This window comes from Centroberyx affinis, unplaced genomic scaffold (genome assembly GCF_046629955.1).
Source record: "Centroberyx affinis isolate AG114_WGS23_722 - 3 ecotype Tasmania unplaced genomic scaffold, CSIRO-AGI_Caff_v1 ptg000844l_1, whole genome shotgun sequence".
Lineage (NCBI taxonomy): Eukaryota > Metazoa > Chordata > Actinopteri > Beryciformes > Berycidae > Centroberyx > Centroberyx affinis.
This window is the reverse complement of record NW_027279440.1, coordinates 180,085-205,519: the sequence shown is the minus strand read 5'-3', so window position 1 is coordinate 205,519 and position 25,435 is coordinate 180,085. Positions and strand designations below refer to the sequence as shown.

General features: G+C 41.9%; 1 protein-coding gene across 1 annotated transcript; it reads right to left on the bottom strand.

The window, feature by feature from the left end:
• Positions 1-1,561: 1,561 nt before the first annotated feature.
• LOC139645324 (tripartite motif-containing protein 3-like) lies at positions 1,562-18,854 on the bottom strand. The gene is made up of 17 exons (XM_071521018.1): positions 18,754-18,854; positions 13,432-13,607; positions 10,921-11,050; positions 10,379-10,489; positions 9,226-9,377; positions 8,276-8,456; positions 7,835-7,936; positions 7,363-7,461; positions 6,478-6,630; positions 5,305-5,683; positions 4,740-4,843; positions 4,401-4,568; positions 3,917-4,085; positions 3,515-3,556; positions 2,691-2,761; positions 2,367-2,507; positions 1,562-1,714 (listed from the first exon to the last, which is right to left on the bottom strand). Exons 2-17 carry the CDS (start codon positions 13,575-13,577, stop codon positions 1,562-1,564), a joined length of 2,301 nt encoding a protein of 766 aa, XP_071377119.1. The 5' UTR covers positions 13,578-13,607; positions 18,754-18,854.
• Between the last annotated feature and the right edge of the window lie 6,581 nt (positions 18,855-25,435).

The window sequence follows — 25,435 nt, the reverse complement described above, 5'->3', positions numbered from 1 at the left end:
AACATGGACACCGAATCTGTATGTACACTTAAATATGCATATGTACAACTACATAAGGTTGTAGATATGAATACACAAAAGTGCAAGTAATAGTGGGGTCGGACCCAAGATGTTTGCTTTGGATAACAGAAGAGAAAGGGACTGGGCCGAGAGTTAATGTTGATGTGATGCTAGTTCAGATGTTATGTTCAAAAACCTTCCGAACAGCATAACCTGCGGTGCTGAAACAGAACTGTTGTGCTTCTTGATGCTTGTCTTTGGGTATTCACAAAAACAAAACAAACAAAACAAAAAACAGGATAAAGCCTTTATTTCCAACCTTGCCCTAGGTCAACTCATCTTATGATTGACCGGAATGAGGAAGAAACCCAACAACATCAAAGAAACCGATATTTACGTGTGGGGATCTCGGCAGAGTGATAAGGTGCAGGATGAGGATAAGCAACAATTCCTTTGAAACAACACATTCCTGTCTGCTTGTGTTCTGTTGTGTTTAATGATAAGAAATGGTATAAGGCAGCGGTACACAAGGTAATTTCTTGGGGCACACTGATGGGCAACAGTGTTCAAAGAGTTTTGTTACTTCAATCACAAAGCAACGTCCTCTCACCAGGAAGCAGTGAGTACATTTCTGATTGTGTGTCTCACTTTGTTTGCCTGTTGCTGGGAGTGTTGCCCATCTACATTGCCCAAAAAAACTGCAGAGTGTATCACCAACTTTAGACTGTCAGGCTGTCTACTGGTGATGTCACACTGATCAGCAATAGAGCTGAAACGTCCCGCTCCGGAAGTAAATTTCCCATTAATTTTTCCCATTGGGAATTTGATTATTCCCTCTAATGTTTTGACAGTGTAAGGTCGACTTACCATGAGCTGCCAGATTGTGAAAAGACTATATACTGTATGCTTCTAAGTGTTTTATTCCTGAGTTCCTTGTGAAATACTACACTACCCACAAGCTTTAGAGAGTTCCCATCAATCAGAGAGGTTGCTGTTACCATAGAAACGCTGCCCACTCCAAAGTTGCTGATGACAGTGAGGTGATGTTAGTTGGCTAGCAACCTGTATCAGTGATTGCTGCTGCTCCACTATGGTTTTGCTGTCAGACGTGATGTCTTTTTTTTAGGGATGAGGAAAAGAAAGCTATTACAAGTCAGTAATCACAGAATATTTTTATATTATATTAGAATATTATTTAGTAACACTGGTGAAAATGTGGGAAAGGGAATCACTCTCAAGGCTGTTTGGAATGAGTAGTTCATTCCCTCTTAAAAAACATTATTTACAGTCTTTTATCTTTGCCTTTTTTTTGTTTTTCATAGAGATATTTTTTTCTGAATCTATTGTAATAAGCTCATGATTGATTTTGTAGCTGGTTGGTTCAGTTGTAAGCTTAAAACTAGCACTCAAGCAGAATTTTCTGAAATGAATGGGGAATTTACTTCTGGAACCACGGCCACTGAAAAAAAAAAGGAGGCGGACACGTTTCAGCTCTATGTCCACTGGTAGTATGTGACGTTAACATGTATGATCAGGTCGTCATGGAGACGTCTCCCTCGGCCTACTGCAGGTAGCGGTAAACCTTGAAGCAGTGGTTGCCAGAATCGGCCACAGCCACATGTCCATCTGAGGTGAGGGCGAGGCCCTGGGGGCCGTACAGTGGGTCCGCTGACGTGTTGATGTACGATAGGAAGGAGCCGGTGCTGTCAAACACCTGAAAGACAAAAACACAAAGCTTATGGCTTTCACCGTCATGCTGCAGCTGTTTCAAACAGATTCTAGTGCTAGCAGATAGAAAACACTCAAGATACTGAAGTTTCAGGTTGCTGCGACTTGGATGAGGAGAGTTTACTGTGCAACCTCTGGTGTTGGAAGTTACTAATAGAAACGGTTTCACAAATGCTGTGGTAAAGTTGATTTGAAGACTGAATAAATGAACAAAGCCACAGGGAACAGTGTAAAAAACTGATTGGAACAACAACAAAAAAGTAAGACCAAGCATTCGCCAATGAGAAAATACAAGCACCTTTTTCCACACACAGGCAGATTTTTTTTCACTTTTTTTTTTTATATAACTTTAATATAACTTCATCCATAAATTGACACTTTGCTGAAAAACAAAACTGACGATATTATGTACATAATCTCACACATATCCTAAAACTGCTAAAAATCATGACCAATTTCATTAGGTTTGAAAGTTATTGATACTTTAACTGTTATTTATTTGTATTCCAAGTCATGTCATCTTAACAACACTGAATACTTATTATGTTTAATTGCATCTCAATAGACAGATATTGGTAAAAATATACTTTTCAAGTCAATTGTCATGTTCATAGCAGAGTGAATACGGCTCATCTCACCTGTATTCTGCTGTTACCCCAGTCGGCTACGATGATGTTTCCGTTGGAGTCCACAGCCACTCCGGTGGGAGCGTTGAACTGGCCGTTGCCTTCGCCATGAGAGCCAAACTTAAAGAGGAACTCTCCATCTGCACTGTACACCTGGGGACAGGGAAGTCAGTAAACACAACTCATGATTTGTCCAAATTTCTGCCATGTACTATAATACACAAATACATTTGCTACGTGGTTTACTATTTGAATGGATAGTAACAGGATATTAATATGCTTGTTCAGGCTTCACAGATAATCCCTGTTTTGATCGCAGCACAAAGCATGTCTTACCTTCACAGAGTGATTGTGGAAATCTGTCACAACAATTTCATTCTTGTTGTTCACTGCAACAAAGTGCGGACCTGGAAGAAGAGAGGGGAGCGTTATTTATGCATGCGCTGGTATTTGCTCCACTTGGAACTGAGACATGATTCATGTCGCTCGCAGCATTCCCTCTACTGTTACTGGGTTGTTTAAACCCAAATTTCAGTAGCTATGGTGATAATGAACCCAGTCCAATCAGTTGGTTAAATAGCGTCGCCTAGAGTAGTTTGTTTGGGTACAAAAGATGCCATTCTTTTCATGTGTTGAGTCACGCTTTTTGTTTTCATGTTTTCACAATACAACACCACAAAATCAGAGTTGGATTATATGGAAAACATGAAAAAATTATACATGAACCAACAAGTAACCACTGTAAGTAGCTGTAACTCATAAGTAACTAATTATGTGATTTGAAAAACTGATTCACTCATTAACACAAAAACTGAATCAGATTTCTCTAGCTCCCCACACTGATCATCATATAGCAAACAACAAACATTGGTTAGTTTCAAGGCACTGGAATCACTGATCTTTTCATAAACATTGTACACAAACAATACAACACAATCCACATGACAAAATGTTATATTAATAGTTATTGTAATAACAGTGATTATTACAACGGCATGTACACGTATCTCTGATCATTGTTGCACAGGCACAGCTTGATCCAACAATTTGTCAACAGTTTGAGCTTTCGGGAGGTCAGACACACTTTCAGGGAGTCGGGTTAGACAGAGAGCACTGCACTGTGGGATTAAGGTGGTGTCAAGGCCATACTTAATACTTACTGAAAACTGAGCCAGATTTATTTAAGTTTGGGCCAAGTTTTTCTGAATTGGAACACAGGAGGAAGAACAGAAAGAAAGAAAAATAGGTAGTCAGAGATAAAGGATAAGCGAAGAAGAAAACAGTTGGGGGCGGTCAGGGTGTTCTTCTGCTGCAAAGCGATTAAGCCAACATTTGACTTTGAAAATCCACCATAATATATGGAGTATGCCATATGATATGTTGTGTTATGTGTGGTGGTCATAACACAAAATGTTATAGTGAATATGCTGGATTTACTTTAAAAGCTGAAGCAGACTGCTGCCTCATTGATTTACTAAAAAAAAGAGCATTGCTTGCGATCCCCATGTGTCTGTATTGATGAAGTCTGATGTTTCATATCCAGGCCTTCTTCTCCTCCTCACCTGCAAACTGTCTGTCAGACGTCCCCCTGGCTCCAAACTTGGTCACAAGCTTCCCGTTGGATTGGAAGATGAAGACGCAGCAGGCCTTGTTGTCCACGGCGATGATGTGTCCATTCCTGTCCACAGCCACACCCTTGGGCCCCATCAGCCGGCCCGCGCCAATCTTATTCTGAGAGGGAGGAGAGCAGATTGGAGATCTTTCAAAAAATGGGGATGAGGATTCACATGGACGTTAAGCAATCGCTTTCCGTACAGGTCTTTAGGGAATAGGGAATAAAATATAACGCTGTTTAAATGCTATAAACTTGTTTACCTTTAATAGGCTTTTTAACTATCCTCTGATATTTTGGCTTGTTTCCCATGAGAAAGAAAGAGGCTAAAAGTGATCCAAGCAGGATTTTTCTTAACCAATGACATTTAATGAAAAAAAGTGTAGGTAAATTCTTTATCACTGTTTTGCTGATGCATCGCTCTGAGATCTCACCTTGAACTTGCCGTCCGAGGAGAAGATGCTGACCCATCGATTGTCGTAGTCGGCCACCACAATGTCACCGTTCATGTCCACAGTTACACCCGTAGGTCTCTGCAGCTGCCCCGGAGAGCGACCTCTGACCCCGAAGCGCATCTTGAACTGCCCGTCATTGGAAAATACCTGCAGTGAGATGGATCAAAGTAGCGTCTATTGAGCGATCACAAATTCGGCGTGATCCCAATACCAAAAAAAATCTTTTCTTTGTGAACAGCCTGATCTAAGTGGTCACAAACACATTCAATGATATCCATGTAGGTTTCTCCTCTCTCTTTCTCTCTCTGTCTCTCTCACCTGTATGCACTGGTTGTTGCTGTCAGCCACCACCACTCTGCCATTACTGGAGGCTGAGATTCCCTGCAGGTTGGTGAACTCCCCTTTCTCTCTGCCTCGGGAACCTGGCAAGCAGACAATTACACACTCAATAAACACCAAACCCCCATAAGCCATTTGATATTTTGTCCTTAGTCACACTGTACAATATTTGCCCTTAAAGGATAATTAAGAATGAGAAAGTTTGGCTGTCTTGGTCACTGCCATACATGTGGGTAGATGGTAGATTTGATCTTCTACACATAACTTTACATGTTGGTACAACACCTAGGGTCGAATACTATTTGACGACAATTATTAACATCTGTTTTTGTGCCTTTATTATGTGTACGTGATGATAAAATTTGAATAAAATATCAATGATAAAAAAAAGCATTTGTTTTAATCTGCTTTAAGTGGGTAGGATTTACCACATCAAGGTGATTTAGATAGTATCTGGCAAGTTGTCAATGGCATAAATACTAAATTTGACCCAGGTCTGACCTGTATAAGGCCTTTCTGTCCCGGACAGGTCATCTTGTCTTACCCACTCTATAGATGAGCTCATCCTCAATGGGGTTCTCCTTCTTCTTGGTGGTGCTGTACATGCTGGATGGCCGTCGCACCGCCTTCTGCCGTATGTGGCCCCCCGTCCCGCTGGGAGACTTCACCCTCCTCTTCACATCATCCGGAGACTGCGGCACATCGGAGGGCTTGACGGCCCGCAGGCGGAAGGGGCTGCCCCGTATGGGCTGTCCGTACAGTGACAGGGCGAAGGAGTACTCTCCCTCAGAGCGTACCGTGTATCCCACCTCGTACGTCCCGTTCTTATTGTCCGTTACCTCCGCCTCCGCAGCCCGGCTCCCGTCTGCGGACATGATCTCTGCTTTTAAAACCGCGTTTCCTGTCCGCACCAACTCCCCATCCTACAGATAGAGGGTCATTGATTTTGGATGTTAGATTGTTGAACAACACAAATACAAATATAATCCTATTCAATACAATGCCATGCACAGAGAGGTGGAGTGTCAGGATGCAAACACAAAAACAGGCCACAACCTCTATGAACTTCAAATAATGATGTCTTCATAAAAATTATTTGTCACTTTCAATCTTGGTTCTGCAATATGAATTTATTAAGAATCTAATTTGCTGAAGCTATTTTTTACTAGTTTTTTAATATAGAATCTAAGCACACATTCTTTAGATCTCTCTGCATAATACAACCTCTCACCTCCCTACTCCGTAACAGCTTTCACCCACACCATGTAACACACACACACATACACACACACACACACACACACACACACACACAATCTGTAATATATCAAAATCTTTTTTGGGGAAATTTGTATTATTGCAGCCAATATGTACGGTGCTTGAGCCACTAGGGAAGCTCTTTCAATTTAACATCACAAGCTTCTCATATTTTTGCTTTTGATGATAATAATACTTATTAATTGCCTTGGCGACCAGGGCCACTACAAAATATGTGACTTTTTTCAATAGCACAACAAGAGAGAAACAGAATGAAAACATGAGTGAAACGGCAAAAACTAAATTGAAATATCCACAGAGTTCCCTGACAACAAACAAGTAAAGCCAAATGAAAACAAAAGCAAAATGTAAAATTGCTGGCTAAAGTGCCTGTGATTGACGATACACACATTTTTCCAATAGCAAATGTCAGTGGAGCGAAATGATTTAAACGCAGTACTTTGTCTTTAGTTGTCACAGTAATGCTGTGGTGTTGCCCGGTCGCTGCGTGGCGGAGGCCCTCTCCTGTGGCCACGGAGGTGTGACCCACTGCTGCCGTGGTGAGCAGGACGCCCAGGTTCTGGATGGAGCGCCGCAGGCCTTCAGTCTCCACCTGGACAGGACACAGGACAGGTTTTCCATTTCAAAACCCCATGCTTCTCTCCAAAAATTGTATTTCTTGACTACATCTGATGATTACGATTGGTAATCAATGTGATGTATGTCGACAGGAGCTGGACAATTTGGCTGTCAAATAGTCTTGGTAGTATCACGTGTATTTTAGGATTATTATTCCCCTAGAAATATTAGAATTTAAGAAATGACAGTAGGCTACATACAATGGGGAGTCATATGTGCAGCAAAAGTTTTCCATAGTTTTCCAGACTTTCTGTGTAATGCCCAAACATTTCAAGACCTTCAAATTCATTTTTCATACTTTTCCAGACTTTCCAGACCTGCACAGAAACCCTGATAGTTTGTTCAGCATCACATCTACTGCATATACCAGCAACAACATCAATGATCTACCTGTAGTGAGTAAATTATGCCTGGATTACTACAGAAAAACAACATATTATGAAAAAAAATTCATTAAGCTATAATAATTATGTTATTCTAGTGTCATTATAATACATTCCATGTTACATTATACTTACTACTATGTCTTCTCTGCATAGATTTGCCCCTAACCTCACCTGGAGCCAAACTTGTTGTTCAGTTCTGGGTTTAGCTCTGACTTACTCACTTGAGTGAGTGTGTGGGAATATTAGTAACACCCCCATGACGAAAGAGAAAGCAGAGACATTTTTTTTTTTTTTTTAGCAGAACAGACAGCAGCTAGTACCTGACAGTCCAGATGTGCGTTCTGGTGCGGTCTCTCTGGGAAGTCGTGTCGGGCCAGAGCCGTTACCCGCTCACTCATCTGCTTCTGAACCAGCAGCACCTACATAACAAAAACATGTACAGTGTTTTTTTGTTTTTTTTTTACTATTTCACAAAGTATGGTTTGTTCACTCAAGCCTGTAACATTTAGATTAAGATGTTGTGCATTGTGCTCTGATTGTCCTTTAGCCCTCTTTCCCCTATACTAACATTTATGAATTAGTGCATCATCCTTTTAACATTTGAATTGGGCTTCTGTATGGATGCTCAGCTCGGATTAACGCACAAGAGACCACATCCTGTGCTTTGGTAAATGTTTCAGATGATATGTACCGATTTAACGCTACGTCACATTTAATATCTGACTCCCCTCTGTGCTGTAACCGGTTTGTTCATTTGCTTGTACAAATCACAAGCTGCCAGTGCCAGCTCACCTCAGTAGCGCTGCCGTGGCTGAGGGCCTGCTCCGTAAAGCTACAGCTGCTCTGGATGTGCTCCTTCCCCTGCAGGAGAGACGACAGCTGGGCTTGCAGGACCTGCGTTAAGGTAAAGTGGAAGGAGAGGAAGAACGGGAGACAAGGAGAGAAAGGGGATGAGAGGAAGAGGTTGAGAGTGAAGTAAGGAAGAAGATGAGAGAGAGAGAGCAGATGAGAAAAACAGAGAGAAGGAGAGGATCAGGTGATGAGAGAGGGAGCAGAGGAGGGATTAAGAGAGAAGTGAAGATCAAAGGAGCCTCTCAGGTATGCGAGAGATGTGGCAGGTCATGTACTGTTTGACTACTTGCAGATTGAATGTGTGTTTGTGTGTGTGTGTGTGTGTGTGTGTGTGTGTGTGAGCGCATGTATGTGTGAGTGTATAATATGTAACACACTAACCTTTTGCTTGGTGCTGCAGATGTTCTCCAGGTCGGTGACGAGGGCGGTCTTGCGCTGATGCAGCGCCCGCTCCAGCTCCTCAAAGGTTCCTGTGATCTCTGCCACCGCCTCGTTCTTCCTTTCTGTCAGCTGGCGGGAGATCTCCGTCACCAGCTCAATGGCTGCTGTCAGCTGGGGCAGCCTGGGAAATGAAATAGCATGACATTGTTCAATTTGGAGAAAATAATCAAGTAATCAATATTTGAAATGCAACCATCATTCTGCGTGCTGGTAATCATTTTCCTTTGTCCAGAAAACAAATACATAACCAAGGTTATTATCAGAAAGTAAAACTAAGACAAAAAATATAGGTGCTAAAATTAAAATAAAAACAAGACTTTCTCAAAAAACTAAAATCTAACTAAAACTATTGTGTCTATTTATAAAACTTAATAAAAACTAAAATAAACTAACTAAAATAAAATAAAAAAATATGTTACGTTTTTGCTTTTTTGTTTATGTGCCGGGTAAAAAGAATATTAGAATATTATTGTTTGTATCACACAATGTATGTTGAAAAAAAAAAAAAAAAAAACATCTGTAAAAAACTGAAACCAAACTTAAAATAAGCATTAGTAAAAACTAAAAACTAAACAAAGCTACTAAACACACAATAAAAATGAAGTGAAACCAAACTGTAATTGACATAAAAATTGAAAACTACACACAAATATAAACAAATTAAAAATCCAAAAATATAATAACTCTGTGCATAACACTGGTATTCTTAAATAAAAGTGTGTGTGCTTCACTATGCTAAAGACTGTGCTTTTCACGACGTAAGTACAGCATGAGTAATCCACGCCACCCCAGAAACGGCGCCTGCCTTATCTGGGACAAACTTAAGCTTTCAAACACCCGATGTGAAGGAAATAATACTAAAAGCTCAACCCAGGTACGGAGCCCCCCACCTGCCGCGGATGGCGTCCAGCTGTGTCTTCAGGGCCGCTTTGTGCTGCTCCACGACGTCCCGCAGGGGAACGGTCACGTGCTCCCGGTGCTCGCCCTCCGTACAGTCCAGACACATGGCCGTCTCACACGACTCGCAGTAGAACTCCATCACCTGCAGAGGGAGACAAACGGCTCAAAGCTCATTCACTGTGTTTTCAGGTAGGTAAGCAGGTTTCAGTTATTTCTCTAACACTATGAATGCGCTTTAGAAGCCCCACATGTCAAACAAAAAGAAGAAAGTTTGTTTTTATTCCAGAAGCCATAAGACTTGTTAACAGTAAATGTAAAAGAAATGAGGAAGGAAGGTCTTCTCACGCAGCATATACTGTAGACTGATAAATGCACTCGCACATTCCTCTGGACAGAATTGGATAGTAGGCCTATTATGTAGCAGAGGTGGGGACTCGAGTCACATGACTTGGACTTGAGTCAGCCTCAAGTCACAGATTTAATTGCTTGAGACTTCACTTGATGCATGAAGAGAAGACTTGAGACTTGACTTGACTTTGGTTCTGGTGACTTGGGGACTTGACTTTGACTTGTACATGTACTTGGATGACTCCTGTGTTTCTGTAAATTACTTAGATTGAAAGTGATGAGATTTGTTCCACCAGACGACTGAATTTAAATTCTGCTTTCTGAATTTGTATGGAATGATTCAATTTATTGTATCTGATATCCTATTAAAACCATATTGCATTGAAAAGTCCCAGATATTTTTTTTTCTTTAAGATATTAAATTGATACTGGACTCTTGATTTGTTCTGACTTGACTTGGTGTTTTACATTTAGACTTGAGACTTGATATTAATGACATGGACTTGACTTGAGTGACCTAGACATTTTTTTTTTATTTTTTTTATCTTGTTTTCTTTTTGTTTATATGTGTATGAATGATTGTATATTGTGGTCTCATGTTGTTTATGAACTCGCTGCCTTGAATTGCACCTTGAGTGATGAATGAAGTATTTTGGTATTTTGATTGATTGATTGATTAACACTAATCGCTAAAACCAAAGAGTTCAGGCCAGCTTGAGTGAGGCAATAACTAGGTGGAAGCGTCACATAAACAGAAGCAGATAAAAACAAACTATAGTCATGAGGGATTCCCACCTTTCCCTCGTGGTTCGGGCAGCAGAGGGGTTTCCCTGCAGCAGCGGCGCTCACCGACTCCAACACACTGCAGGCTTCTGGCCGCGAGCACTCTGGGTCTCTCTGAAGGACCTGCTCAAACACATGTCATCATACTTTATTCAAAAAAGTATTTAAATGAGCAGGTTTCCAAAGACTTTTCAGATGATAACCTGTGATAACCTGTGTTCAGTGTGATTTGGGGTGTAGCTTCAGATCAGCAGATTAGCTTTTTGTCTACGTTCCTTTCTCTTTGCCCGCTCACACAAATGCGTGCAGATCTGCTCAGGTGCACATGGACGCACACACTATACACACACACACACACACACACACACACACACACACACACTCTGTCCCATTTCTTAGACTTTCAGATGCACTTGTTATTATTATCCCTTGTTTCATTGTCTCTTGTTTTCATCTGTGTTCCTGTCCTTTGTTTTCTGTAAAGCACTTGACGATCCTGTTTGCTAAAAGCCTGTGAATCTGACTTGACTGGAAAAGGTATTAAAGAGTCCAACCTCCATGAGGTTGGTGATGAAGAAGTTGTTCTGTAGAGCAGAAACGCCTTTCTCGGGCAGGATGGACGTCTGCCGACACACTGGACACGAAAGCGTCAGAGACTCTGGGGGAATGTAGTTCTGCAGACAGCTAGAGGGAAGGAGGGAGGGAGTCGGGAAGAGGAGGAGAGAGAGAGAAAGATGTAGAGAACGAAACTAAGTAGCTGTTTTGCATTGTACAGTATGTCATTATTAGTCATATTCTATTCACCGCAACACTCTAGAGAGAGAAGGAGAGTGAGATAGTTGTCACTGTCACGCTAATTGATAGAAAGTGCCTAAACTGTGTTTCTGTCACAACAAGTAGGGAATAAGTGTCGATCCGAGTCAATACACACACAACCCACGGCCCCAGGAGACCGAGCATGCACTTTCTCACTGAGCAAAAGAGTCTCTGGCAAGACGCTCTGTCTAACAGAGATGCAAGAGACACATAATTATGGGAAGGCAGATGTGTGTGTTTATATTTGTGTGAGTGTGTATGTGCATAAGCAGAGTTGGGTACTGGCCTCATCCTGGCAGCAGTCACACTCCTTTCCCACAAGCCCCTGTAGACTGAGGACGGTGTACAGGTTCAATTGCCCTTTGGAGGGAATCTATTTAACATCAGACACCTTCGAGCCAAAACCAAGGCCACAGTCAGCAAAATTTCAGCTGCAGTATGGAGATTACACTGCACTCCTGGCCCACAGCCCAGCTGCCACCCAGCACATGCTGTGTGTTTTTTTCTTCTGTGAACATTCAATGAGTCTTGTGGTTAACACTGCCAAAGGCTGTCCAGCAGTTGTGCTACTTCGGCAGCATGCTATAATGCTTTAATTGACGACACCATACAGTTTTGCCATCAACCTAGCCTCATCTGCTTTTGGTAAACTGCAGTCTTATGTTTTTAAGAACAACCAAGAGCATTAAAAAAAGTCTGAGTCTACCAGCCAGTCTGTCTGTCAACACTACTCTACAACTCTGAAGCCTGGATAATCTACTGTTGCTATATCAGACACATTGATGGCTGCAACATCAGTTAAGATAGTTAAGCATACTGAGGCAGTTCACCTCAGGCTGAAGTTTGTTTGGGCTTAAAAGGTCTGTGATATAGTTTAGTGTCAGAACCATCTGTGTTAAGTAAAATCTTAAAATCACTTCTAAGACTAACAAGTAACCACATGCCACAAACTGTAGCATAGTCTTCTACTGTGGAATCATCATTAGAAACAATAGTAAAACCCATGGCAGGCTCATCCCTAACCAATCAAAGGACACAACATCAGCCTTAAGATGGACGTCCATAAGCAGTAAGCACATAATTAAGTAATTAAGTAAGTTGGTGTGAGTGCCTGTGGTATGGGGTGGATAAATGTGTTGTAAAACACGGTTGATGTAGATAGAAAAAAAATGTTTGAAAGAAATTTTCATGAGAGAGAATCACAAAAATGAGGGAAAAGGGAGCAGAAGAAGAAGTGGAGCAGCGAGAGCGACAACACTACACCAGAGAGAGTGGGCTCAGTGGGGGTTTCCTAACTTCTGTCTGCCACCTCAACCCAACAACTACTACATCTACCCATCCGATATTAGTACATCTGTCTGGCAGCATGTATAGCCCCAAACAAAATCTGTTCACCTCAGCAGGGCTCCGGATAATGTGCCACGCAGTAAAACTGGGGATTAAACTTGCCCTCCGGTGGGCAAATGCCCCCCACACAGCATGGAAAAAGGAATTAATCCAAACCTCTGCGCATGAGTATTCTGAACTACAGCCTTGATGCAGTAAATATTTGTTTGATCATAGGACAAACCAGTTTGAAACACAATCCTGTTTATTCGCTGCACCTAGCAGCAACCCCCCCCCACTCCATTCTCCATCCTCCCACCCTGACCCAGAAGCTTTCCAAAAGCCTCTTCTGCCTGGCTCCTCACGAAAAAGGCCCAGTAAGTGTCGCCTGAGGGGGTGTCGTCTTTCTGACGAACTGTAGATTGAGGAATCGCAATCGCCTCTCTCAACAAAGGACCTCTTTTCAGACTGCGGTCGTTGACAGTCCCTGACGCTGAGGAATGCACTTATCCCAGCGGAGTCAGTGAGGAGGAGTAGTCTGGAGTCTGGACTGTTTAATTGCGGTTAGGGATTTGCAATAGAGGAGGTTCCTCTAATGGCCGGCATGTAAATATGACAAGACTTCTGTGGTTGTGTTTGGGGGTTAAAATGCAGTTTTGTTGCTGTAACACTCATAGAAAAGTTCAGGGAAGCACTGTGGAAACTGTTATTAATTAGGGGCAAAAGACAGAAGGGATATAGGTCAAAAACAATGCTGTACCTCTATAGCCTGTGCAGCCTTGGTTAGTTATAGCCATAGTTATAGAAAAAGTTACATTTGGAAAGTGTGTGAGCAGGCAGGGCAGAGCCTTGGGTTTGTGTCAGGAAAGGCTGGGTAATTAGGAGCTTGGTCAGTTGTAACAGGAGGAGCAAATGTTAGTTACCTCTCACAGAAGGTGTGCAGGCAGGGCAGGACCTTGGGGTTGTGGTAGTGATCCAGACAGATGCTGCAGACCAGAAACTGCTTGTCTATCTGACGCACCACTGGGCTGGTGCTCCCAGTCTCTCGCTTTGCCATGGCAGAAGACATTCAAAGCCACTGACCGCAACTCCAGTTAACCTGCAAAGAGAGAGAGGGAAATAGATAGGTACATCAACGTCTGCCAAATATTTACACCTGGACTCAGCTATGTCTTTAAAGTGTTGTTCATGAAAAAAACAAAAACAAAGCAAGGCCATACTCTCTTTTCTCCCATTGTTATTCCTTCTAACTGACACAACTGCTAATGCTCAGCTCACTATACCCACAGCAGGTACCAGGAACTGAAGTTACCAATGCTGTTTAATACCTTGATTAGCACAAAAACGTGCCTATTGTTACGGCATTATTTCTTGGATAATACCAGACGAACGGCAGCCGAAAGAGAACCGTGTGAAATAAAGGCACATAACCGTATTTTGAGACCCGCAGTAGATGCAGACAAACCAGTATGGCCATGTGCCTGGTTTTTGATTAACAGCTCAGCTAACACCAAAGCTTTCGTACAGGACACTAGAGGCTTTGTAATCAGACAGTAACTCTGGTCTTCTGTTATAGAGGAGCCTTTATGAAAAACCCACAATGATGCATTAAAACCAGCTCTCCTGGCCACACAGGTACACAAAAACTTACTTACTTACCTGCATACACACTAATTCAGTGTTACCTGTACTGACAACTACACCCACACATGCAGTTCAAAGACAGACATCTAAAGCATTTTTTCTCTCGCATGCCAACTGAATGCAGGATGAGCTGACTAGTGTCGATGTCTCCTTCTATTTCTGTCTATCTGTCTGTCTGTCTCTCTCTATATATATACCACAGTCACCAGTCAGGGCTCCCTACTCCCAAACTGTAGTTTGGTTCATACTTTAATCTAGTGCAGTCATAGCCTGCAGATGAAGACATCTGCCTTTGCGTAACCCGCAAAATAGAATAATAGAATAGCTGGCTGTTAAAACACAGCATTTTGTTGGTGTACAATACATTTTTAATTAGCATATGTTCAATTTACAAACATATTTCATGCTAGGGCCGGGCGATATGGTTGAAATCAATATCATGATAATCATAAGGATTTTTCTTGATATCAATATATATCACGATATGGTTCATGTATGCAAAATCACGTTAAATAATCAAATTAATGTTCATCTCATTGAACCGAATGGTAATGTTAGGTGAAACAAAACAGACAAACAAAACAGAAATATTCAAATAATATTCCTACCATACTTCATTTTATGAGAGTTTTTAAGTAAAATTTGCTTGTCATCATCAATTCAGACAGCAGAAATGTGTGTCACGATATCAAAATATCATCATATCATCACAATATGATTCCACTGAAAGACGATAAACGATAATATTGAATTTATCGCCCAGCCCTATGTCATGCTGGTACTAATTCAACCTGCAAATCTACAAATACAAATGCATACATTTTCAATGATACACTTCAAATGAAATGGCAATGCATATGTAACAGAGCCAGTCAGTAAGGAACAGCAAAGAAACACAAAGTGTTTCAAGTAGTCATCTCTCAGCTTCAGAGACTAGGCAGTGTGAGCTGACCGGAGCAGAGTGACAATCTCATCTATTATGAAAATGCAGCTGCAAGGTATGGATTTATTCTGCCTAGCAACACAAGGCAGTGCTGACTGAGTCTCCAGTGTACTACATTTTTGGATTCATCGGTGCTAGTGTACCACAGATGGTAAACTAATTGGTATGTTAAAAATGCTATTGCAGCATTTCCTCATTATTATGCTTGTGGAATGTAGATCATTTATAACAAGCTATGAAAAAAAAGCAAATTGAAATAAGAAAACTTGTGCAATATAGTTAGGTTAGAGGCAGGAACAAAAAACGTTGTAAGAATGAGGCACAGGGTCTGGAAAGGTTAGATTTGGTTAGACTTGAGTAAGACAACAATTGGCTACTGATTATTTGTTGGGCAAAAAAAGCAGCTTGGATTAAATTTAGGGTGAAGATTTAGGGCATAATTACACATTTGTTTGTTTGTTAGAAAATAATTTCTTTTTTTTGTTTGCTTTTGGTCATTGAGGTGTAAATTCTCCTCACATGGAGCTTAAACTTTGATAAATACTGGGTGGAAGCCAATGGTGCCTCTGTGTTGCTATCTGGCTCCAGCAATGCAGTCCTGCCACATATTCTCAGTAGGTCAACACATGTATTATTCATGTTTCAGACACAGACATGCACTCCAACACTCGTACGAATGCAGCGATAGGTGTATAGCATGTGCTCCAAACAAACACAAGCCTATACCCGCACACATTTCTGTTCGCCTGCATACACAGAGAACACACGCACACACACACACTCACACACACACACACACATACACACACCCTGATCCTCCCCACCAGATTCTCCGCTGTCTGCACATCTGTCACTGCTGGCTCTGATATAGCACTAAATCCTCTATGTCCCCTCTCTGCTGTTGTCCTATTGTCAGTTGCTGCCCACTGCCAGCAACAACACACACGCATGCATGCACATAGGTTCACACACACACACACACACACACACACACACACACACACACACACACACACACACACACACACACAAACGTCAGGGTAGACTGAATGAGAGCCAGGCAGTATCTTTCCAGTCTTGTAAAGCGGATCCTATGACAGAGTCTCTGGAGCGGGAGGGTAAAGGTCACTTCTCAAGCTGTCCACCAGGAGAAAGACATGTCACATCCATACTCTGGTAAGGGAGGAGCAGCATGTCTGATGGAATTGATTATGTGATGATACGTGGCTTATGTTTTGTGTAAATATACATTGTCCAATATGCTTAAAACTGGAGAACTTCAAGAATATCTAGTTGTCTTTGGGATTTTAATGAAGCTTGAGGATCAACCAGCAGATGTCCTGACATGGTGATACTGTATGAATGTTCAGTACAGTTCTCACACCTCTCTGCCTCTGTCTCTGTCTTTCTGTACTTGCACACGCTCATACTAATATCGTGATGATGTCTCTATCTAAATTTAGACAGATGTATTAGTGGGTAGGCAAGCAGTGATGAAGCGATGACAGTGAATCTAAAATAAGACCAAGAGGTCTTATAGGACCGCTGGAGAGTGAGGAGGCTGATGTGCATTTGTTTACTGTAAGTTATGTCTACAAGTTTTTGCATGGGGTGAACCATACTTGACTAAATTACTTTTTAAAACTAGGGAGGAATCGATTGATCTCTCTCTGATTGGTGTCAAATTACTGGTGATTTGCCTACAGTCAAATCCAATTTTGTTGAAGTAGAAAATGTGAACTGTTCCTATCATCTGTATCATCTGCCAGCAAGCAGATTGCTGCATTGCCTTCCAACTACTACTTAACTACCATTAGTGCAGAATCGTATTTCATTTATTTAACTTAAGCAGACTGTTAACTGTGTTACAAGTAAGTAAAATAGATCTTTTGATAAATGTAAAGGATTTTCTTTTGCAGAAACAGTTCTGTAACATACTGTATATTAATGAAAATGTATCAGCTCAGTATCTTGTTCAAAACATTGGCAATGCTGTCAGCTCAGTAAATCCCAATTGGAGTGTCCCTGCTCAAAACACTGGGGTGAGAGGAGAGTAGTAGAAATGTGATGAAAAAACCCCAAAACAAAATCATAAATCCAAAAATTAAAGGCAGTTGAACAAAAAACTTGAAAAAAAAAAAAAAAACCTCATCATACCTTCCTGTACAGTATAACCTCAGCTGACAGGCCTGGGACTTCTACAACTTTTTCACACAACAGGATTTGTTTTCCTTCATGACCAAAGCAGCGAGACACCGTACCTATTCAGATATTAGTGTTTTGCAATGTTTATTTATGAATACATAAAAATCAAATACAGTCCATGGTGAGACACGGACACATGCTGACAAGAGGAAGAACAAACTGCTTCAGCAACACTTCCATCCAGCCCACAGTGGCTGATTGAGAATATTAAGTTTTTGTTCATTCCAGTTTTACTATCAAATACGTGTGAACATAACATTCACAGTATATACGGCCTGACACACACACACAACAGCCATACACAAGTGGATACACTTTTAAGTTTACACATGTGCACACAAACACCTTCGAGCCCGGCTGTAACATTTCCTGATGGCTGTGCTTTGACAAGGTCCCAACTTCTCTCATGCCCACTTAAGTTGCTCAGGTTTGATGCTCTTAGCAACCATGACCAAGTAACTGACAGGTAACCAGCTTGGTCACAAATTGAAAAAGTGAGTGAAGAGGTGCAGAATCAGAATTTGGGCTCTGCAGTCATAAGTTAGTGGGGTGGGAAACCTGCCAAGCCCAGCAAGGACTGCAGAGTGCTTCAACAAATGATGTATGAGATGAGAGGACGTGTCCCGCAGTGAGATGTCGACTAATACCACAGAAATAAAACGTCATTACTCTGTTGGCTGCGCCATTATACAAACAGTAACATACAAATACCAGAGCAGTGCTGTTGCTGCTGACCTTAGTCTGACCCAGACCTGACTAATTCCCCAAACTCTCAGAACTACAGTAATCGTATATGTAACTCAGTAAGTGTGTGTGTGTGTGCTGTGTGTATGTGTGTGAGCCTGTGTGTGAGATCAAGATCACATCCATGGCCTTAAACACAATGCATTTATTTACTACAGCCGTTATTGAATAAAAATAACAGTTTTCCGATTGTATCATTCAGCAGCGGAAACTCTGCTCTCGTTGTACAGTATACGAGGATCCTATCTGTATCTCTCAATACACACACACACACACACACACACACACACACACACACACAGAAATACGCACACAAACACTGAAAAAAAAGTGAAGGAACAAAACGAGGTAGGCAAGACAGGAAATTAAACCTCCTCTTCCCAGTTCAACAGGAGGACAACTCGGCTCTCCTGACAGAGGGAGGGGGAAAAGTTAGGAGAGAAAGACAGACTGAGAGAAGAAATAAAGTTTAACAACAACAGGGAATTAAAGTAAAGGTATCCTCCTCTCTGCTTCTGTCACTGCCAAGCACCTGTCCAGCGCCAATGAATATGTGCTGACGGCTTGAACAAACACACAAACCCACATGCTCCTATCTGACGACTGCTGAGTGGTAGACACTGTATACAACACGCATGCATGTACATGAAGACATACACACACGCACACACAGATACTCACACACACAGTTGACAGAAAGACTACCTACTGTCAATAGGAGAGGCTGTAGCGTGTTGAGTAGATCAGTCAAGTAGGATCCATGGCAGATCTGTGGCTTAAGTCAGTCTGGCGTTACAGAGTCCTTTCTGACTATCAGCGCACACCCTGACTCACACGCACACACACACACATACACACACACTCAGCCCGTTCCTCCTCCCTTTTTTCCACTCTGTCCTGCCGAGCCCCTCTTCCTTCCTTCTTCCTTTTCCCTTTCTCGCTTTTCCTTTCCATGCGACGCACACACACAAACACACAACACACGCTGAGAACAGCTAAACAGGGATGACAACAGAGGGTGGGACTGCACTCTGCAAGTCCCTCCCACTGTCAGTATTGTTTACAAGCATGAACTGACCGTGCTCCCTCCTCCTGCCGCGCTCTGATTGGCTGGGGAGCTGAAACTAGCTTGGGAAGAGGGATTGCATCATAGGCCAACAATTCATGCTGGCTGGAGGGAATGAGAGGTAGAGATTCAAACGGACAAGAAGAGCAGAGAAAAGTCCAACTATCATGGCTGGAAAGATAAAAAAGCTTGACTCCAGGAACATACACTGCACTTTATCAGTTGCTAAATCATGTCATTTGTGAAATATGCATGCTTTAAACTAAATGAACATTGTGACACCAGCAGGTTTGGTTCTTGCATGCAGCAATGCTCCAAATAACCAACAGAAACAGCAGCTGAGGGCGAACCATGATCATCAAAACACTTGGATCGTCTGGCCTCCAGTTATAGTTATGAACAAAGACGTCAACACTTAGCCATCCAGTGACACACATGCATGCACACACACACACACACACGCAGATGCACACGCACACACACAGGGCAGCCAAACTAAACTCAGAGCATGCCTAGTTATATAATTCATGATGTCATCTTTTTAAAAAAAAAAAAAAACTTAATCACTTGAAGTGAGACTTTGGAACATATCCCTCATCTTCCAGCATTATAGTATCAAATTACACATATGCTAGGATTAAAAAAAAAAAATGGGTGGAAAATAAAACGGATTATCATTTTGAATTTCAAGTTAAATGTTTAAGAAGATTCTCTTTTTCGCAGGATAATTTTGAATCTTGTCCCTTAAAAAAATCCTGTCCTTCTGAAGTGGTCAGAGTTTAATCCGGATGGGGAGTGGACGATATCAGGTCAAAAAACGTCAGTCTACAGTTAATCTGTGTGGATTGACTCCGGTCATCCCTCCTCCCTCGCTTCCGGCTCTGCTTCCCCCACACCCACACACACCTTTCCAAAATCCCATCATCCTAAACTCCCAGGCCGGATTGCTGTTGGGGGGTGTGACAGGAATGACAGGATGAGCGGCTGAAAATACCACCCAGAAAATAACATATCATCAGCGACACTGTGGCACTGTTTCACATTTTTTTGTATTGCTGCAACCATAACATTCTTTAGGCATGTGTATTGATTAGGTTTTTAAGGTTTTTCTAGCTATGAAATGAAGTCAATAGCCTGTTGGACTTTTAGGAGATCAGTATGGTTCTCTAGGCAGAAAGTCCCCTTACTGCTTTAATAAGGGCAACTTCAGGACTAGTTTCATGGCACAAGGAGCCCATGTGTTCCTGCCTGGTTACCTCAGCACCTTATGCAACGTCTCCAACCAACAGAAACCATTCTGCCCCAGGGGCATCAAGAGGCGTTTCTACTTGGGGAACAATGACAATAATAATAATGATGATCCCCAGAAACTCACACCAAGAAAGGTAACACCCAGTTCAGGCAGTGAACTTGTGAAGAAATCTATAGTCTAGTCCAGTGGTTGTCAAACTTTTTGGCTTGTGACCCCTTAAAATGAAGCAATGCCAACTCACAACCCACAGGCTGCATATGCAGAGTGATGAAGTTCAACCAAATTCAACCAAAGAATGATTTTCCTTTATCAGGACATTTCATTTGATTATCAGAGGAGGCCTAGAGGCTGAAAACTATTAAATATTTCACAAGTAAAAAAGCGAAAAATTAGAAAAAAATACACGATTATAAATTTGTATGGTAGAAATATATTTTTTCCTATCCCATAAATTATCTTGTGACCCTCTCAAAATGATTTCATGACCCCTGGAGAGCCCCAAACCCCAGTTTGAGAACCACTGCTCTAGTCAATACATAACTGAATCACATAACCGCTCAAATTGTATTTGATTTTTTGAAGCCCCCGGTGCTAGGCTGCTCACTCCGTCAAACAAGGAAGTCACACATGGTGACAAATAGGAAAAGATGTTACATGTGACAAGAAAGCTTCTGTGAGACTGAGAATGAGTAAAGAGGATGACTGATGGGGTGGAGGGGGCTGCTGCGCTTGCTTGCGGGCAATAATGTGCCTATATTCAGCACTGCACACCTGATGCCTTGTTATTTTTGCTTATTCTCATGTTTTATCTGCTCTCCCTACAGGATCGAGTAGCCTCCTGCCTCCGCCTGCTGTGCTCTGAATCCTTGTGATTGGTAAGAAAGAACGAGGAAACTCAGAAGAATGAGGAGGAGGAGGGGGAGGAGAAGGAGGATGAGGAAGATGGAGAGGAGGAGGGGGTAAGGACTCGAGAGGAGGATGAGAACAGAAGAAAACGGAATTGAGCGTAATAGAACAGAAGTGATGAGGAGGAGGGAAGGAAGAATCTCAGTGTTTTTTTCCTGTAACACAAACACAACATATAAATACTGTACATACACACACACACATACAATGAGTGAGGAGAAGGTTCTTGTATAACGGAGCGTTGTCCTGAGATCCTGGGGCCACCATGATGTTGTCTTAGTCTGACAACCCCCTCACACACACACACAGTCAGCTGTTTCTATCTGAGTCATACTATAGCCCAGCCCCCCCTTTCCTCCTTAGCTGCTCAGCTAGTATAACACACACACACACACATACACGCCTCTTTTTCTCAGTGAAACAGCTAATAGTCGGTGGGTATGGACAAGCCTTGGCAGTTACGTTCTCCATTCTCTTGCACGGTCTCCTTCTTAAGCCTCCACATACATATTTCTATATATAGAGCCATCAGTTCTCATCCCCCTCACACCACTGGCAGGCACGTGCCCCGAGCAGCACACTCACTGAGAATGTGCCGGGATCCTCAAGTGACCAGCGCAGTAATGACTGGAGAACGCTGGGAGAAGGATCCACATGCTAAACATTTGTAAATATCAGCCTGTCCCTTGTTGACTCGGGAAAAACCTCCAGGACTCTCCAACTCCAACTTATGCAATGCGCTGCCGCTGCACATTTCACATCTTACATTCGCCCATGCACACTCTCGCTCATTCATGGAGACACTGCATACTATAGCGCTAACACTCAGGAGCATCACCGTCACACCCATAATCACAGTAAGGAACGGCCTCAGGGTCATTATGGTTTTGAATGGCTGCCAATGCGTGTGGGTTGTATGCAAAGTTTTTTCCAAAGTAGTACATAAGAATAAAACACTGGGAAAAGCAAGAAAGATTGTTAACTAGCTACTGTATAAAAAAACATATGTAGACACACCATATGTGTAGAGTGTACATATATACACTGGGACAGTGCACACACTATTTTAAGAAAGATGCTTGTTATTGGGAGGTCATATATGCGAATTGGAACTGAAAATTGTTCTTTGGAGTGATACCATAGAAGAACCATTTCTGGTTCCACAAAGAACCTTTCAAGAACCTTTTGATATTAAAGGGTTTTTAATTCTTAGTTATTGGATGGTGGGTGATGGCATGAATGCGGAAAATATCCAAACCACTCCATATTATATATTGTGCAATTGTAAATGAGGCTATACAAGAGCAGATAAATAAAAACACAATGCAGGTGTCTAAGCAAAGGAGTGCATAAATTAAAGAATCTTGGTCTGAACAGAAATGGTTCTTCTATGGCATCACTCTGAAGAACCGTTTTCGGCACCTTTATTTTTCTGTGTGTGCAGGTATACTGAATATGTAACTGACCGACTGATGGATGGATTGAAACAAATTACTGAGGCTTTCTTGCAGCTGCTGTGGCAGCGTTCCAGCTGTCTCCACGCCACAGTTGGCCTCGGGGAAAGCAGGTGTGTGAGTATAAATTGTGCGAAGGTTACGTAGGCCTCTGCCCCATACAAACGCCCTCAGCTTTTCTTGTCACATAAAACAAACCACAAACCACAAACCACAATATGGTCCTGTGATCGCCACAGTCAATCCGCCGTCCCTCCGTCCATTATCCCTCCTCACATTCACTCTATCCCAAACATCATTTAGAGACTCTAGACATTGAATGGCATCAGGAAAGATATCATTACAGCAGCTCAACCCCGCTGAGCCTTGAGAAAGAGACACACGTGGCGCAGCTCTGATAGAAAGACGCAGGCTCTGTCAGCGTCTCGCAGAGTTCATGATGCACAGTCGGTGTGTGTGCATACTCTAATATTGTCAAAGCCCCATCCGGCGGTCGTCCGAGTGCAGAATAAAAGATTATCTCTCTCCTTTCTTCTCTCATCTGAATTGAATGAATATGAAACGAACTCACTTGAAATTGACATTCATTATTCTTGCATGTATTTTACACTGAATATGAGCTGAATTTGCACTGCCACTTTAAAAAAAAAAAAAAAAAAAAAAAAAAAAAACGTAAAACATAAACATAAGAAATAAACACATTCTAATCCAAGTTTTGAAGTTAAAAATATTCAAAGGGAATATTGCATGATGCACAATTTCTTTATCCTCTCTCTTACTATCTCTCCCTCTCCCTCTCCCAGCAGAGGGAATTATTTCAGTGAAAGAGGAGCATGTGCCACAGGGTAGAGGAGCTGATCCAGAAATAATTTGTTTCTTTAAATAACTGAGGGAATAGATGCCCTGAGCTAAACATACATTAACATAAACAGTCAGTTTCGTGTCACGGGGCATAATATAACCAGACCACAACGCCTTTTCAGGTAGGTAAAGGTGGTGGCACATTAAGCCTTCAAAGTCTATGTGTGTGTTTATGTGTGTGTATGTCTGTCTGGGCACATGACGGTGAATATTTTCACCAGTTTTGATGTTAAATAATTGATATTTGTCCTCAATGTGGGTAAACATCATCTGGTTGCCTCTAGAAAAAGATAAGGTTCTTCTTGAAATTCTGTCCAACTGTACAAGTTTATGTAATGGCCAAATATCCAAGGACAGAAGTGCAAGGAAACACACACACACACACACACACACACAATGGAAGGATAGGACTACAGGGCATTTTGCTCACATGCTCCTCATATCAAAAAACACACAGACCAAATTCAAACAGGGTGGAAGATGTCAGAGACTCATCAATTATGCAATATGACCTGGAGATTTTATTTTCCTCTCTCTCCTCTTACACTGCTGTCTCTGGTCCTGTAAGCAGTGGATCAACCTGCCTCAGTGTGAGAACAGGTCAGTTTGCTTTCTCTATAATCACCATCTTCATTCTAAACAGAAACTTGAAATATCATGGAAAACCACCAAGAACTTTGGATGCTCGTTGCGGCTTGCGGATTCCTAACAGGGTGGAAAATCATTTACTTAAGGGGATTAGAAATTCCATCATTTGTTCGTCATGCTGATAGGTCAAAGGATTTAGCAGGACTAAACCAAACCTCTATTCATGGACCAAGAGTGTGGCCTAAACCAGAACATATCTCAGACAAGTCATACTAGGGAAGCCTGTCTGCTGACTAACACATACGAACACAAAAGATGCGTTCATCATGTATAGGAGCTATTCCTCGGGGAATGGATGATGTGGAGGATGACAAACGATGCAGAGCGGCCGGTCGGCTCTCTCCTCTGTCCTCAGCAGGACCGACTGACATATCATGCACAGCTAAAATTATCAGCCAGCCTCATCTGAGCCAAGCTGGGGAGGAATGTGTTATAGGAACCGTCTGTATCAACATATTAGCACATGGCTGACACTCGAGCACGCAAGCATATAACGAACACGCACACTAACACACACGCGTATACACACATTCTAGCTATGCAGGCAGGACATCATAACCAGAAAAGCATGTAAATGAAAAGATTAAAGACACAAACAACAAAAAAAGTAAAGCCCAGTACACATACTTGAAGTATTTATATACTGTAGAGGGTCTCACATACTGATTCTATTGATTTTCTCCCTTGCCCTACTGTGCATATTTTGAAAATACGATCTACCCCAGCATGGTTAGAGGAAGTGTTTTTATTGTTCATTTTTAGCACAATAAAAGCTGATTTCAATTGGTTATACAGCTTCAGTTTGTTTAAAAACGAAACCTTGAGGCCAGAGTGCCATTCGATTTATGAGTGCTGTAAAACATCACAGTTAATCTAAATGACTTTTGTAAACATATGTGGTTTTTTATCATAGCTGGCTTTATAAGTACCAGTTTTTTTTATGAAATTGCTATGCTAAAACTTAAAAATAGAAGCGAGCCACAGTAGTGCCAAGACCTCTTTTGAAGTTGCCTTCAAAATCACTCATACGTAGGAAGTTTCCAGCCTCCCACTCAGAAACGTACCGCTTCACCAGCCACTTATCCAGGAGCTCAAAGTAGGAGAGTTGTGAATTCTGAGCTGCAGTATCCTTGAATTTGACATTTTAAGTTACTTTAATGAAAGCCACAGTGGAATTTGCAGCTCTACTTCTAAAGCACTGTGT

Excerpts from the sequence above, each read along its gene's own strand:
- LOC139645324 (XM_071521018.1), bottom strand. The coding sequence starts at position 13,577 with ATGTCTTCTGCCATGGCAAAGCGAGAGACTGGGAGCACCAGCCCAGTG. Across the intron at positions 5,684-6,477 it reads CTGTGACAACTAAAGACAAA|GATGGGGAGTTGGTGCGGAC; the intron begins GTACTGCGTTTA and ends CTCTATCTGTAG. Across the intron at positions 2,762-3,514 it reads TAAATCTGGCTCAGTTTTCA|GTCCGCACTTTGTTGCAGTG; the intron begins GTAAGTATTAAG and ends CTCTTCTTCCAG.